The sequence below is a fragment of the Micromys minutus genome, assembly GCF_963924665.1.
Source record: "Micromys minutus genome assembly, chromosome: 1".
Lineage (NCBI taxonomy): Eukaryota > Metazoa > Chordata > Mammalia > Rodentia > Muridae > Micromys > Micromys minutus.
The window spans coordinates 177,723,774-177,739,720 of NC_137969.1; the positions used below are offsets into that span (position 1 = coordinate 177,723,774).

The following is a 15,947-nucleotide window of genomic DNA, read 5'->3' on the forward strand; positions in this document are numbered from 1 at the left end:
TTTTTTTAAGGGTTATAGTATTGAAAACACCATTGGGACTGGGTTGTAGCTCAGTGGTAAACAGATTGTCTAACACGTGTGACGCCCTGGGTTTAATCCCTAGCATGTGAAGTCCTTATATCCACATCTATGCGTGCATATATCTACATATATATGATATATTTACATATTAGCACAGGGTGTATTTCGAAACACTTAATTACAATGTTGAGATGCTGAAAAGTATACAAAGGAAATTTAATCATTAATCCTTTTTTCATTTTTACCCTCGTATTTGAAAAAGCTTTGTAAGTAGTTTGAAGGTATAGTTATTCGACCTATTTTACAGGAGAATTTATTCCCGTGTGTTCAGTAGTTCATTTAGTCAAGTAAAGGACAATTGAGTACTTGTTTGATACTGGGTATATAGAAGTAATAGACAAAACCCACTGTCCTTATGAAACAATGTTTATTTCAGATGGTAAAGTTAATTTAAAATGTATAAATAGGAAACCAGACATTTTTAAAGGCCTACAAAGAAAACCCATTAAGTAAAGGATGGGTGGGTGCTGTTATTTTTAATGGTCAGAGAAGGCCTTTCTTAAAAGATAGTATTTTGAGTTGAAATCTGAAGGATAAGAAGGAACTATCCTGTAGATATGGAGAGAAACTGTTGAAAACTTAGGGAACAACTAGTGGAGCAGAAATTAACTTGATGTGTCTCAGGGTTAGAAGCAAGGCCAGGTGACTTGTGAATGAATGTAGTGAGGGAGAGAATCACAGGTAAATTTCCTATAATTTTATTTTGAATGCAGGAGTAAACTATAGAATTCAAATCAGAGTGTTGTATGACAAGGTTCATGTTGTAAGTAGTTTTCCTGCTGGCTCTGCAGGTTCCAACACTGGTAGAACAGCTGATGCTGACGGTGCCTTGGGTTAGCATGGTGGATAGAAAAACAGTTGCTGGGAGTAAAACTGAAGCAGATCTGAAAGGATTCATCGAGGGGGTGAGGGCACTGGAAAGTCACCACAGTGACTCTTTTAGAGTTTGGTCTGCTAAACTGGATGTGAATTACTGCGATGGGGCAAACTGCTCAAGATTGTGACTTGGCAGGCTTGGGGTATTGCAGAAACCACCTTTGACGTATTACAGTAGACAGGCAAGAATTTAGGGCTGGAGGTTGTTTATGTCTGTACACAGGAAGATAGAGTGAAGATCTTTTTCACCCCTCTTTATGTATGTACGTGTAAGTTAATTCAATTTTCATGGAACAGGTAGCATTTCAAGAAGTCCTTGAAAGAATGAAGGTGAAAAGGTGACTGAGCTGAAGGCTTGAGAGATGCAGCAACTAGAGGAACAGTGGGAGGCCCGGACTGTGGCCTCAAGAACATGAGCTGTGGGCCATAGCTTTAATACGGGAGTGAAGAGGGCACTATGGAAGGGTTCTAAGCAAGAATCCAGTTTGAACTTTTAAATATCACTTACGGATTTTAAAAAATAATTATAGCAAATATGCATAACATTAATTTTCCATACAGTTTAAAATTTAAACAAGCATGAAGAGTCTAGTTGAGCAGTGCCTGTGTGTTTACACCTTGTGCAGCCCTCAGCACTGTCTGGTTCTAAAACTCTTTCACCATGTGAAGTAGAAATCTGTATGCAGTAAACTCATACCTAGTTTCCTGTCAGGCTTCTGTTATGGACCAGGTATCACATTGGAGGGTGGAGGGTAGTTGCCAGCTTTTGTAACTGAACGTAGAAGTTATATTGATTGCTTGCATCAATGATAGAAAAACCTTAAGATTATATTTATGTAAAATTTTGTGTTTGATTTTTTTTTTTTTTTTTTTTTGGTCCAGTGTAAATCTTGTAAGTTCATAAAGCCTATAAGAGCTGTTGTCTTTCCTAGGTGTTCTTCAGATGATGCAGACGAGGATTGGAGCTTTACAGGGAGCTGTTGATAGGTACTACTGTTGACTTTATAAATATATGAGACAAAACTGTTTCTAGCCATTATATGTGTGTATATATAAATATATATGTATGCATATGTTTTAAGATTGCTTATTTGTGTTTGCATGTGACATATGTGTGCATGTAGCACCTGGCATAAGTGTGTGTGTGTGTGTGTGTGTGTGTGTGTGTGCGTGCATAGAAGTCAATTGGATATGTCAGGTGTCCTGTATCATTCTCTACCTTATTCCCTCCAGAAAGACTCATTGAACTTGGGTTGAGGATGCTGGTCAGCAAGCCCTAGTGACCCTCCTGCCTCCCCTTATGTAGCGTGAGGTTACAGGTTTAAGCATAGCCATGCCCAACTTTTTACATAGGAGCTGGGGTCTGAATTCAGAGCTTTATCCTTATACAGCAAACATTCTTAGACATCTCTCCATTCTCTCATCGATGTTTTAAAAATTATCTTATTCTCACTCCTTTTTCCTTTTTTGTCCTTAGGATGAAATCAAAAATTGTTGAGCCATACAATAAAATAGTAGCCCGTACTGCACAGCTGGCAAGGCTTCAGGTAGGTTCCCACATCTGCTGCTTCTTATTTTAAACTTATTTTTACAACCCACTGCAGTTTCCCCCCCTCCTCTTCTCCCAGTTCCTCCCTGAAGCTTCTCTTTCCCCCTCAATCCCTTCATCCACTCTCCTCCCTTTCTCTTCAGAAAAAATCAGAGCTTCCATGGATATCAATCAGCCATGACATACCAAGTTGTATAAGACTAGGCATTTTTTTTTTATTAAGGCTGGACATGTCAGTAGGAGGAAAGGGTCCCAAAGGCAGGCAACAGAGTCAGAGACAACCCCTGCCCTCACTGTTAGGACCATGAGAAGACTAAGCTACACAGCTATTGGATGGATATATGTAGAGAGCCTCGGTCAGTCTTATAAAGGCTCCCTGGTTGGCAGTTCAGTCTCTGTGAGATTCTGTCAGCTTCTGTGAGCCCCTGTGAGTCCAGGTTAGTTGATTCTGTAGGTTTTTTCATAGTTTCCTTGATCCCTCTGGCTCCTACAATCATTTCTCCCCTCTGCCTTCCACATTTTCCCCAAGCTCCTCTTAGTGTTTGGCTGTGAGTCTCTGCCTCTGTTTCCATCAGTTGTTGGATGAAGCTTCTCTCTCTCTCTTGCAAGTCATGATTGGTTCTATCCTAGGTCTCTGGGCTATCCAGCCTTCCAAGTAGTATCATGGGTGGGTTCCCTCTCATGGCATGGGTCTCAGGATGAACCAGTTGGCCACTTCCACATCTTCTGTGCCACATTTACCCCAGCACATCTTGGGAGCAGGACAATTTGTAAGTTAAAGGTTTTGCGGCTGGATTGGTGTCCCAATCCCTTCATTGGAAGTCTTTAGTTATAGAAGATGGCCACTTCAGGCTCCATATTCGCCCCTCCCCCCATCACTAGGATTTTTAGTTAGGGTCACCCTCAAAGATTTCTGGGAGTTTCCGTTGTCCTAGGTTTCTAGCATGTCCCAGAAATGCCACCTCTCCTGATTCTAGTTGTCTCTTCCAGTGCTGTCTCCCTCTTTCCTGCCCCTACCTGACCCCCTGTTCCCATCCCATTCTCCAATCCAGACTCCCTCCCACACTCAGGCATCTGAGATGTCCATTCTATTTCCTCTTTACAGTGACATTCATACATCTCCCCACCCCACCTCCTCCATGTTACTTAACATCTCTGCCTCTGTGGATTGTAGCATGATTATCCTTTACTTTGAGGTTAATAATCTACTTATAAGTGGTTACATACCATGTTTCTCCTTCTGGGTTTAGATTACCTCATTCAGGATGATCTAATTCTACCCACTTGCTTGCAAATTTCATGATGTCATTGTTTTTTGCAACTGAGTAATATTCTACTGTGTAAATGTATCACATTTTCAATCCTGTCTTAGTCATGGTTTCTATTCCTGCACAAAACATCATGACCAAGAAGCAAGTTGGGGAGGAAAGGGTTTATTCAGCTCACACTTCCACATTGCTGTTCATCACCAAAGGAAGTCAGGACTGGAACCCAAGCAGGTCAAGAAACAGGAGCTGATGCAGAGGCTATGGAGGGATGTTACTTACTGGCTTGCTTCCCCTGGTGTGCTCAGCCTGCTTTTTTATAGAACCCAGGTCTACCAGCCTAGGGATGGCTCCACCCACAATGGACTGGGCCCTCTCTCCTTGATCACTAGTTGAGAAAATGCCTTTCTGCTGGATCTCATGGAGGTATTACCTCAACTGAGGCTCCTTTCTCTGTGATAACTCCAGCTTGTGTCAAGTTGACACAAAACCAGCCAGTATATAGTCATTCTTCAGTTAGGGGACATCCAGGTTGTTTCCAGTTTCTGGCTATTACAAACAAAGCTGCATGAACATAAGTGAGAAGTGTCCTTGTGGTAGTACGGAGTGTGCTTTGGGAATATGCCAAAGCTGGGTCTTGAGGTAGATCGATTCCCAGTTTTTGAGGGAACTGCCATATTGATTTTTAAAGTGGCTAAACAGGTTTATGCTCCCACCAGCAAAGGAGAAATGCTCCCCTGTTCCACATCCTCACTAGCATGAGCTGCCACTTATGTTTTTTTTAAATCTTAGCCATTCTGACAGGCATAAGATGAGCTCTCAGAGTTTTTATTTGTATTTCTGTGATAGTAAGGACATTTGACATTTTTTTCTCAGCCATTTGAGATTCTTCTATTGATAATTCTCTGTTTAGGTCTATACCCCACTTTTAATTGGATGATGATGATGATGATTACTATTTTGCTATCTAGTTTTTTGAGTTCTTTATATATTTTGGACATTAGTCCTTAATCAGATGTGGAGTTGGTAAAGATACTTTCCCATTCCAAACAATGGCACTTTGTCCAGTTAACAGTGTTCTTTTCCTTACTGAGCTTTTGGTTTCCTGAGGTCCCGTTTATTAACTGTTGATCTCAGTGCCTGGGCTATAGGAGTTCTGTTCAGGACATTGTTTCCTGTGCCTATGAGTTCAAAGCTGTTGCCCACTTTCTCTTCTATGTGTATTGGGCTTTATGTTGAAATCTTTGATCCACTTGGATTGGAGCTTTGTGTAGGTGGTAAGTATGTATTTATTTGCCTTCTTCTACATGCCTACATCCAGTTAGACCAGCACCATTTTTGTTTCCATTGTATAATTTTGGCTTCTTTGTGAAAAAAATCAAGTGTTCAAGGTGTGTGGATTTACTTCAGGGGTTTCGTTTGATTCTATTGATCAACCTGTCTGTTCGTATATGAATACCATGGAGTTTTTTTTATTACTATTGCTCTATAGAAAAGCTTGAAATCAGGGATGGTGATACCTCTGGATGTTCTTTTACTGTATATTGTGTTTTCAGATATCCTGGGCTTTTTTGTTTTGTTTATGAAGTTGAGTATTGTTCTTTCAAGGTCTGTAAAGAATTGTGTTGAAATTTTAATTGGAATTGTGTTGAATCTGTAGATTGCTTTTGGTAAGATATCCATTTTTACTGTGTTAATTCTAGTGATCCGTGAACATGGGATCTTTCCATATTCTGATATCTTCTCTGAATTATTTAAAGACTTGAATCATACCATTGCTAGGTTACACCAACATATTTTATATTATTTGTTGCTATTGTGAAGGTTGTTGTTTTCCTGATTTTTTTTTTCCCTTCACCCTGGTTTTTATTATCTATTGTAAGGGTACCTTTTTAAAAAAAAGTTAATTTTATGTTCAGCCACTTTGCTGAAGTTGTTTATCAGCTGTAGGAATTCCCTGGTAGAATTTTGGGGGTTGTTTATATATACTGTCATATCACCTGTGAATAGTGATACTTTGACTTCTTCCTTTTCCAGTTTGTATCCTCTTGTTCTTCCTCTAGGGAGACTATGTCCAGGATGCTACTGGAAGGGAACTGTTTCTGGCTGGCCTTTTTCAGGGCCTACTTAGTTCCTTTTTCAACACTCCATATATGCACACACACACACACACACACACACACACACACACACACACACATACACACACATTTTCAGCTATATATACATTGGTTCTGATTGGTGTGGCACAAATCTTATTAAGTTTTCTTCCTTTTCTTCTCTTATCTGCTCCTCACCTTCTCTTTTTTCTCCCACTTTTTTTCTGCTGTTGTAGCCTCAAGAATCTCCTCTACTATATTTAAAATGTCATTAGATACCTTAGCTCAGGCTTTTGTAACATTCTCTAAATATCTGGGGCAGTTTTTATTATAAAATTTATAGCTATTAAGTCTCATGTTTCCACCAATTCTGATTTGATATTAGTGATTTTCAGAAGACCTTAATAGGTGGTTGAGAAAAATCACAGTACCCTTTTTCTTCTCTTAGTTCCTGTCAGAACTGACAGCTTTAAGTAAAATTTTTGTTTTTTTTTTTTTTTTTCAAGAGGCAATTTGCCTGATTTCTGTACTAGCTCTATGAATAAAGTCCCTGGGGGTGCAAACTGGGACCTGTGTGGGGATCATTTTATTCCCCAGGTGGTTAGACATTCTGGATTAGGGTGTTAAATGCTAGCTCATCAGCTACTTCAGTAGCTTCTGAAGAATTCACCCCTTTTCATCAGAAATGTCAATAATTCAATACTCCAATAACTTCCTGTTAAGATGGGAACATCATGGAGCTCACATGAAAGAATTCATCCTGGAATCTTAAGGAGAAACCCACACTTTGATGGTTCCCATTTACATCCAGGATTAGGCATGGACCACACCCAAACACATGTCTTCACAGAGAGATCCTTTATTAAGTGGGGAAGAAAAGTTAAAGAGGCTGCTTTCTGACTCATCCAGGAAACTGGCAGCTAATGACTTTGCATGTGTAATTTTTAAGAAGAGGAAAAAGGGAGGTTTGTGTTCAAATTTAGTTAGAATGCAGTGGTATATTTGCCCCACATGAACAGAGGGCAAGGGAAGAAGGGGTAAGAGAGGAGATAGAGGACAAGGGAGAAGGGGCAGGGAACAAGGGAGAGGGAGCAGGGGTATTTGTCCTGGAGCTCCAAAGGACTGCCTCTTGGGGAAGAGACAGACATGGCACATAGGAAGGTTTATAAAGGTACACATTAGGATGAGGTGTTTAATTTTAATAGGGCATGTTATTTAGGTGATTTTAAGGGGTCACTTGATTGTTATACTTCAGTACTTTGATAGCTGGACCTTAGCAGTCAGTCTCAGGAAGAGGAAATGGCCAAATAATAGACCTTGGCAGCTGGCTTTGGGAATATAATCTAATGGTTTTTAGCAAGGTAGATGGAAAGGAAAGAAGGGCAAGGCTGCCAGCACCATGCTTGCAATGCTTGAGCTGGCCAGAGCCCCTTCAGAACCCATTATGAATTCATTCAAATCCACCAAAATTGCCCTGAAATTGAACCATGCCTGCCACCGTAAAGGGGGAATATATCCTGGTACTATCTACATGTCCATTCAATCTCTCCTGTGATGAGAACACATTTTCTTAATTGGGTTTCCTGACCTCTGTCTCTTGGACTGAGTATCCTATGAGATTGGCTAGATGGCTGGTCTGGAGGGCAGAGAGGAAAAGGTACTTAATCTGTGTGGGAATAGTCAGGAGAGGGAAGAGTCTGAAGAGAGCAAATGGGCGTTGGTGAGGAGATAGCAGTTGGTCCCATTGGCTTCCATGTCTTTGTAGTTGGTATGGCAGAGGTACAGGAAGTTTATTGACAAGGTATTGATTGGAGATAAGAGTTATTCAGTATATCTGGTAGCCATACAAACTAGAAGCAGTTTTTCAGTTTCTAGTCTGGATATAAGAGCCTGGACAGGGGATTTTCTACTACTCTCCCTCCATTAAGAGAACAGATTGAGTTGGAGAATTACAGTTTAAAGACCTATTCTTCAGTGTTCTTAGCCTCTTAATTTGCATTGAGGCTGGGCAACAGTGCAAAAAAAAAAAAAAAAAATCAACTTTCTCTTAAGACTCTATAAATTAAATTGTCCCCAGTTAGAAATTGGGTACCCAAGTAGAAGGTTCTTTGTAAAATTGGGAATATTTCCATTAACATGAGAAACAGTAAAGGATGTGTCTAATGGCCAGAAAAAGAAAAAAGAGCAGATACATTTCAGTGTATGTGATAATACTTCCATGCCTAAGAGAGTGATGATTGAATGATACAGAGAGCTATAGATCTGTGAGGGAGGGAGGAAAGTAGTTAAAGATGCTTGAAAATCCTACACATCAAACCAAACCTCAATAATGCCTGTGCTAAGGAAGTTTGTCTTAGAAATGTGTTGCCTTTTAAATTGTTGTGTGTCCTGGGTCTCTTGAGCATAGGCTTTCATCATTGTTCTTCTGTTTATTGTGTTTACATTTTAGACAATGGGGAAAATGGTGTTCTCCTTTAACCTGTCTCTTCCTTGAGTTCCAAGTTAGTTTCAGGTATGTGGGTTAGGAAAGCAAGAAGGAAATAGCCATGGAGGATTTTTGCCTTGAAAATAAAATTCTTATGATTATGTCGCCAATTAGAAGAAAGTATCTTTTTGTACCTTTTTCTCCTGCCCCCACTTCCATTTCTGTCTCTTCCCAGAAAGCCCTTTCTTTCCTAAAGTAGAAAATTCTGGCTTCATTTATATACATGAATACATCAGTTGAATTTAATTATCACCCCAGGGATTATCTTTATCGTAATTCAGTTTAGTAATATTGCTTTCTTATGAATTGCTTTAGTTTTTACAAAAAAAGTTTGAAGAGCTCATATATTTTTACATTGAACATTTAAATTTTAAAGAGTCAATGAAAATTTAAGGCTTAAGATTTTCAACATTTGTATGTTTTTAAAATTACCTGCATGTTTTAAAATATATAATTGGGTTTATTGATATGATTCATATATTCTTCATTAATTAAAAAAAAATTTGAGTTACTGCAATTAAAAAAATTTAAAATTCTATATGTTTTGGCTTTTAGATCTCATTTTTAATTTTGAAAGTATAGAAGAAAAAATTTAAAGGAATATAAATATATACATTTTTTATTTTTGCTTTTAGTTGCTATTATCAAATTATTTTCTCTACTTTTTTTTTTCTGGAGGAGCAGTCTCAAGAGCCCAAGTTGACCTGAGACTTATGTAGCTGAATGTGCTCTGAACCCCTCCAGCCTCCACTGCTCACCTGCTCCCATGCTTGGTTTTGTGCATTGCTGGGGATTGAACCCCTGGCCTTGTGATTCTAGGCAAGCTGTCTACCAATGGTACTATATCTCTAGCTCTATTTTTTCTTCATTTGTTATAGAGTATAAATTTACCTTACTGGCTTTATAATTATCCCCTGAGCAAGTGAATGTATCATGAAGGGAAGGAGAAGTAATAGAGTAGCAATGTCAAGCTCTGTAAACAATCCAATAACATAGAGAGCAATTAGAATAGGAAGCCACCAAAAACCCATTCGATGGAAGAGACTTGGTGCCAGTTTGAGGCTTACTTTTTTTGTTGTTGTTCATTTTTGAGATAATTTAAGTACAACATTTCTCTCTTCTGTTTCTATTCTTTAAGCATTTCATATACACCTGACTGCTTAACTTCAAATTAATGGCTACTTTTCTTTTTTTCTTTTTTTTTTTTATTAGATACTCTGTAGTTAAATTTGAGATGTTATCCCTTTACCCTGCCCTGCTCCCATCCCCCCTTCCTGTCCATTTGCCTTCACAAAGGTGCACTCCCTTCTGATGCCCCTCTCCACCCCATTGCCTTGGCATTCCTCTGCATTAGGAAAACGTGCCCTCTCTGGAACAAAAGTCTTTTCTCACATTGATGCCAGACACTGAATCAATAGGTCTCTCAAAATGTGCACAAAGGGTGGTGTTTTACTTCATGGGAGTTTTGGAGGGTTTGGTGGTTGATAATGTTATCTTCCCGTGAATTTGCAACCCCTTTCAGCTCCTTAGGTCCTTTCTTTAGTAACCTCATTGGAATCCCTGAGTTCAGACCAATGGTTAGCTGCAAGCAGGCTCAGCTGTATCTATATGACTCTAGCGTAGTCCCTGAGGAGGCATCTCTATCTGGTTCCTGCCAGTAAGTACTTTTTGGAATCAGCTATAGTGCTTGAATTTGGTAACTGCATATGTGGTGGATCCCCAGGTGAGGCAGCTTCTGAGTGATCTTTTCTTCAATCCCTGTTCCTCTATTTGACCTTGTATTTCCTCCCATGAGAGTTTTGTTCTCTTTTCTAAGAAGGACGGAGACATCCCCATTTTGGCCTTCCTTCTTTTTGAGCCTCATAATGTCTGTGAATTGTTTCTTGGGTATTCAGAACTTTCTGGGGCTTGTATCTGCTTATCAATGAGTACATGCCATGTGTGTTCTTTTGTGACTGGGTTACCTCACTCAGGATGATAGTGTCTAGTTCCATCCATTTGCCTAGGAATTTAATGACCACTTTTCATTGTTATCACATGCTTTTATGTATTCTTATATGTGTACATATTCCTAAATATCACCTGTTGTGTCCATATTATATAACTTATATATATGTTTTTGGGGCTGACCATTTGGCACTGGACAACCATTTGATGTTCTTTTCTCTAGGGAAGACCATCTCTCCAGCTCCCAGCTTACCTCATTTGCCTATAGTTCTTTGTGTAGGGTTGAGGGCTTGTTACTAGGAGAGACAATCTCAGAGCAAACTCCATGATCCATTGGCTCTTACTATCTTTCTGCTCCTTCTTCTGCAATGTTCCCTAAGCCTTAGGTATAAGGGTGTTTTGTAAATGTGTCCATTGGGACTGGATTTACAACTTTGTAATTTGATTGGTTGTGGTTTTCAGTTGACATTTCCATCTGCTGCCCAAAAAGTTTCCTTGATGAGGGGTGAACTCTACAGTATGTGTGGTTATAAGGACAAATGTTTATAGACTGTTGTTAGAGATTATGCTGGTTTGATAAATTAATGGTTATAGATTCTCTTCTAAAAACCATAATTTTACTAGCACCTGAGTGGTTAGCTAGTTTCCAGTACCAAGCATGTGTTATCTTTCTTGTTTAGCAGGTCTTGAATTTAATTAGAGAGCTGGTGATTACCACCAAGGTTTGTGTGCCACTACTCCCATCTATAGGGTCATTGTAAGGTTGTGTGCCATGCATGCTGTTCATCGATGTGGATGTGGCTCATGTGTATTATATGTATATTCATATGTCTCTTTCCTTTGGAAGTTTGCTTGCCACCTCTGGTACTATGAAAGCTAGTTTGAAGCTTACTTTTTAGAGTCGCAGCAGCTTTGGTTTCTGCTCTGTAAAAGCTAACATCTATATAAGAAGTGTGACTTCCTTAGTACTGTTATGCTCTGAGGAAGCCCAATCAATTATAAGGATCTAACAAGTATGGAAGCATCGTTGCACCTGATGTATCAGTGATGCTTTCTTCTTCTGTCAGACTAACCTAGTTGTTAGCTCAATACAGTTGTGATCCCACATGATACAACATTAATTCTTTCTAATTGTCAAGCCACATAGCGTGAAATAATTTTCAACCACTGCATTTTGTGCTGGTTTCTTAAGCACTAATAGATAATCGATACGTCAGTTGAATTGCATTTCAAGTGTGAAGACTCACATCATCATAAAAGAAAGCAGAGAATATTGTTCCCACGACAAACTACTTTGTAACCATGCACTTTTCCACCTGCCATATACTTGGTTACCTTTCCTAAGTTTCATGCAACTGTCTCCTTTAGCATTTGGGGCAAATCACTTATACCTGACTATTTCTAAGAATCTTATCTCTCTCTGCTAGATGTCCCAGCTTCTAATCCTGACTCAGTTCATTGGCCATAGGCGTTTTATTGACAGGTAATGTGTCCACACACTACATAAGAGATTCCCTCTATACTACTTCACTTAACCAAAGTGATTAGACAAATACCAGTGTGAAGACTTTCTTATTCATTACATCCAAGTGTAGTTTTCCCTCCCTCCACTCCTCACAGGACCTCCCCTACATCTCCTCTCCCTCAGGTCAACTCTTCTTCTGATTTCCTTAAAACAACACCGACCGACCAACCAACCAACCAACCAACCAACCAACCAACCAAAAAGGGTCCTAAGCTTAGGCAAAGGAGTCAGAGACATTCTCCTTCCCATTATTGGGGATCCCACAAGAACACCAAGCTACACTTCTAAAAGGTGTGTGCAAGAAGGCCTAGTTAAGACCCATTTAGGGTCCATGATTGTCACTTCAGTCTCAGTGACCCTGCTTAGCTGATTCTGTAGGCGTGTTCTCATGATGTCTTTCACCTTCTGGCTTGTACAGTCCTTCCTCTACCGGTTTTGCTGGGTGTTTGGCTCTGGATCAAGTGTTTGGCTCTGGATCTCTACATCCGCTCCTATCAGTTGCTGGATGACACTCTTCTGATGACAGTTGTGCTAGGCACCGATCAATAGCGATCTATAGCAGAATATCATTAGGAATCACTTTATTGACTGCCTTGCATTATTACAGAAGTTCAAGCTCTGTATTCTTCATCACTAGGAGATTTTGCTAGGGTTACTTGTAGATTCCAGGGGGTTTTCACTACTCTCCCCTTTCTCTCTTGCTCCCCCAGTCTGATTCCATCTCTACCCACAAAGTCTATTCTATTCTTCCTTCCTAGGAAGATCCATATGTAATCCTCTGGACCCTTCCTTGTTATTTAGTCTCTCTGAGTCTGTAGATTGCCCTTTACTTAACAGCTAATGTTCACTTATGAGTACATGTTGGTCTTTCTGGGTCTGGGTTACCTCATCCAGGATAATTTTTTGTTTGTTTGGTCATTTGTTGTTTGCTTATTTGGTTTTTGAAAGAGTTTTTTTTTTTTTCTTTTCTTTTCTTCTGTGTATTCCTTGTTGTCCTGGAACTCACTCTCTAAACCAGGCTGGTCTCAAACTCACAGAGATCTGCCTGCCTCTGCCTCCTAAGTGCTGGGATTAAAGGCATGTGCCTACCACCATGTGGTACAGTATGATTTTGTTCTAGTTCCATCTATTTGCCTGGAAATTTCATGATGTCATTCTTTCTTAACAGCTTAGTAATACTTCATTGTGTAAATGTGCCATATTTTGTTTATTCATCCTTCAGTTGAAGGACATCTAGGTTATTTTTAGTTTTTGGCTATTATCAGTAAAGCTGTTATGAACATGGTTGGGCAAGTGTTTTTGTGGTAGAATGGAGCATTTTTTGTGTATATACCCAAGAGTAATATAACTGGGTCTTGAGGTAGATTGATTACCAATTGTTTAAGGAACTGCAGTATTGATTTTCAATGTGGCTGTACAAGTTTGCACTCCCATCAGCAATGGAGAAGTGTTCCTCTTGCTCAACATTCTTTCCAGCATGAGCTGTCATTTCTGTTTTTGATTTTAATTATTCTGACAGGTGTAAGATGGAACCTCAAAGTAGTTTTGATTTGCATTTCCCTGATGGTTAAGGATGTTGAACATTTCTTTAAATGTTTCTCAGCCATTTGAGTTTTCTCTTTTGAGTATTATCTGTTTATGTATGTACCTCATTTTAAATTGGGAGTATTTGGTTTTTTGATGTCTAGTTTTTTGTTAGCTAGTTTGTAAGGTCTTGTAACAAGCATAGAATTGTGTTTAAAAAGAACTTATAGTATAGGAAATAACAACTCTATGGTTTGTCAAAGAAATAGAATTTAACTGTAAAAGATGTGATGAGAGCATATGTAAAATTTAGGCACATTAGTCACTCTTTATATGGTATAAATGCCTTTGTTAAATAGACACTACGTTTTGTGTGTTGTGTAACCAAACAAATGAATTATTTTATGTTATTCTAAATGTATTATTTCCTGTGTCCTTAAGAGCCACCTCTTTCAATGTCCAAGATACAAGATGGAAGATAGGTTAAACACCGTGTACTTTTGGTCCTGAATAGAATTGGAAAGTATCAGTATGAAGTTGAGATATTTTAGCTTAATTTTAAAATATCATAAGCCTTATATATGTACATTTTGTATGCATGTACATGTACAATTTTAATCTGAGAATGTTTTATTTGTATTCTAGAATGAATCGAATGAATATTTATGCCATATTTTAGTTCTGACATTTGCTGCCCATATCTATGGAAAAAGTTCAGCAATGAGCCAGCCTAGTTCCAGAATGATCTTGACATTCTGCTTCTTCTTAAAAGAAACAAAGGTCTCTTTGAGAAATCTTTGATTCTAGGCTGGAGAAAGGAAATAAATAAAATATATAAAATGATCTTGAAACATTTACACCACATACTGTAACTGCTAGGTCTTTGACAAAGGAGCTTTAAAGCCAATTCAGAAATTTTTGGGAGACCAGTTACTTCATTTTAGCTCACAATTATAGATCATGAGTGAAAAGTCTCTTAGATTTTGGCAGAGTGGTGCAGTTGCTCGTTCTTAGAGGTTTTAACTAACCAGATTGTTCATTTGGTCATCAATAAGGATTAAAACTACAGTGAATCCAGTCTCTTGTGATGATTAAACATGTTTTCATGATGAAAAGTAACCTCACAAAATTAACAATGCTACCGGCCATCATTAGTGGATATTAAGAAACCCTGCCTCTTTGGAATTTTATTTCTTTTTGGAGGGGAAGGATTGATTTATTTCAGTAACAAATCCATGGATAAAGATAACAAAGTTTATTGATTGATGTTGACCATAGGTGCCGCTGTAGAAAGAGAAACTCACCAAGAAGCTAAGCCTTCAGTTTTCTGAAGGAGCAGCTGGGTACAACCTCTCAAGTAGGACTAACACCCAGCTAGCTCACTCCAGTTATTTTATTCAAACACGATACAAAGTTAGTTGTGGCTGGGAAAGGTTCTAGCTACCAAAGTTATCTTGCTTTTGCTGCTCATCAGAGCAGACAACCCCTACCAATCTCAGTCCCTTTTGACTAAGTTCAAAATTAAGAACTCTAGGATTGCCAGGAGTGTCTTAGGACCAAGATTAGTGCAACTGCAAGCTCTCTAATAGCACAAAGTGTAGACCTTCCAGAGAGAGACCTTCTTCAAGGTTCAAGCAGTCTCATAACAATTTCTCAGCATCTACTGATTGACCTAAACATAGCAAAGGGTTTGCTAAAACATCTCACTCAAAGCCAGACACAAAGGCTTTACTGTATCCATCACTACAGAAGGTATGACGGTAAGAGAGACTGGTAGTTTCTCTCAGGTGGAGCAAAGAGGTGAATAGTGATGTGGCACAGTGAGTGATGGCTGATGTTCTGTTTTTTTCTGTGTGGTGGTTTAGCTTTAAGTCTGTGACTGTGGCTTATAGTGGATTATGATTAGTGAAAGTCTAAAATACAAGGATGGGAAATTGATTTTAGGGAGGGACTTGTGTTTGGGAATGTTGAAAATTAATGGCTTTTACATTGGCTAGGACTTGTTGAATGAGGATTTTTATTAGTGCTATTGGAAAATTTAACTAATCTATAACTGGACAGGCACCAAAATTTTTAAAAAGGGCCGAGTATTGAAAACTACTTTTAAGAAGATAAATATCTGAAGTAGATTTTATTGAGAGACCATTGTGCAAATTTGTACATGATAAAAATTGTCTTGAGGCAGTCCTTGCAGGAATGGGGCTTGTTATGTAGTAGTCAGTGAATAAAATTAAGAATGAAGCATTAGCATGGAACTTGAAACTTATGTCTGAAGGCATTCCCTTTATAGGGCAGGACTGAGTGATTTTGATGGATAGTTTTAGGTGATTTAGAGTAATGCTTGATATCTCTCCCTGTTAAATATTTTATTTTTAGAATGGTTGTGAAAGATTCTAGATTCCACATTGTTCGTCAAACTTGCCAGTTCTGCCAAACTCTGTGGTGCAGTCCTAGGTGGTAGGAATTTTTTCCTGGAATCTTAGTGCTTGAAAGGTAGAGGTGGGGCTTGAAGAGGTGCATCCAGTTTGTGTTATATAGTGAGCTTCAGGTCAAGCGGCACTGCTACTATCCCCAAAACTAATTAAAAAAAAAGGCA

At 38.8% G+C, this 15,947-nt stretch overlaps 1 protein-coding gene and 1 pseudogene across 2 annotated transcripts in view; one reads left to right on the top strand and one right to left on the bottom strand.

The window, feature by feature from the left end:
• Positions 1 to 15,947, bottom strand: part of LOC308419540 (actin, cytoplasmic 2-like) — a 1,056,985-nt pseudogene that overhangs the window by 479,089 nt on the left and 561,949 nt on the right. The gene's annotated exons all lie outside the window — the stretch shown is intronic.
• The window catches only part of COG5 (component of oligomeric golgi complex 5), a 301,631-nt gene that overhangs the window by 20,329 nt on the left and 265,355 nt on the right, over positions 1 to 15,947 (top strand). Inside the window, exons 4-5 of the mRNA XM_080915234.1 lie at positions 1,890 to 1,944; positions 2,435 to 2,504. Coding sequence (XP_080771360.1) covers positions 1,890 to 1,944; positions 2,435 to 2,504 — 125 coding nt within the window. The remainder of the gene's footprint in view (positions 1 to 1,889; positions 1,945 to 2,434; positions 2,505 to 15,947) is intronic.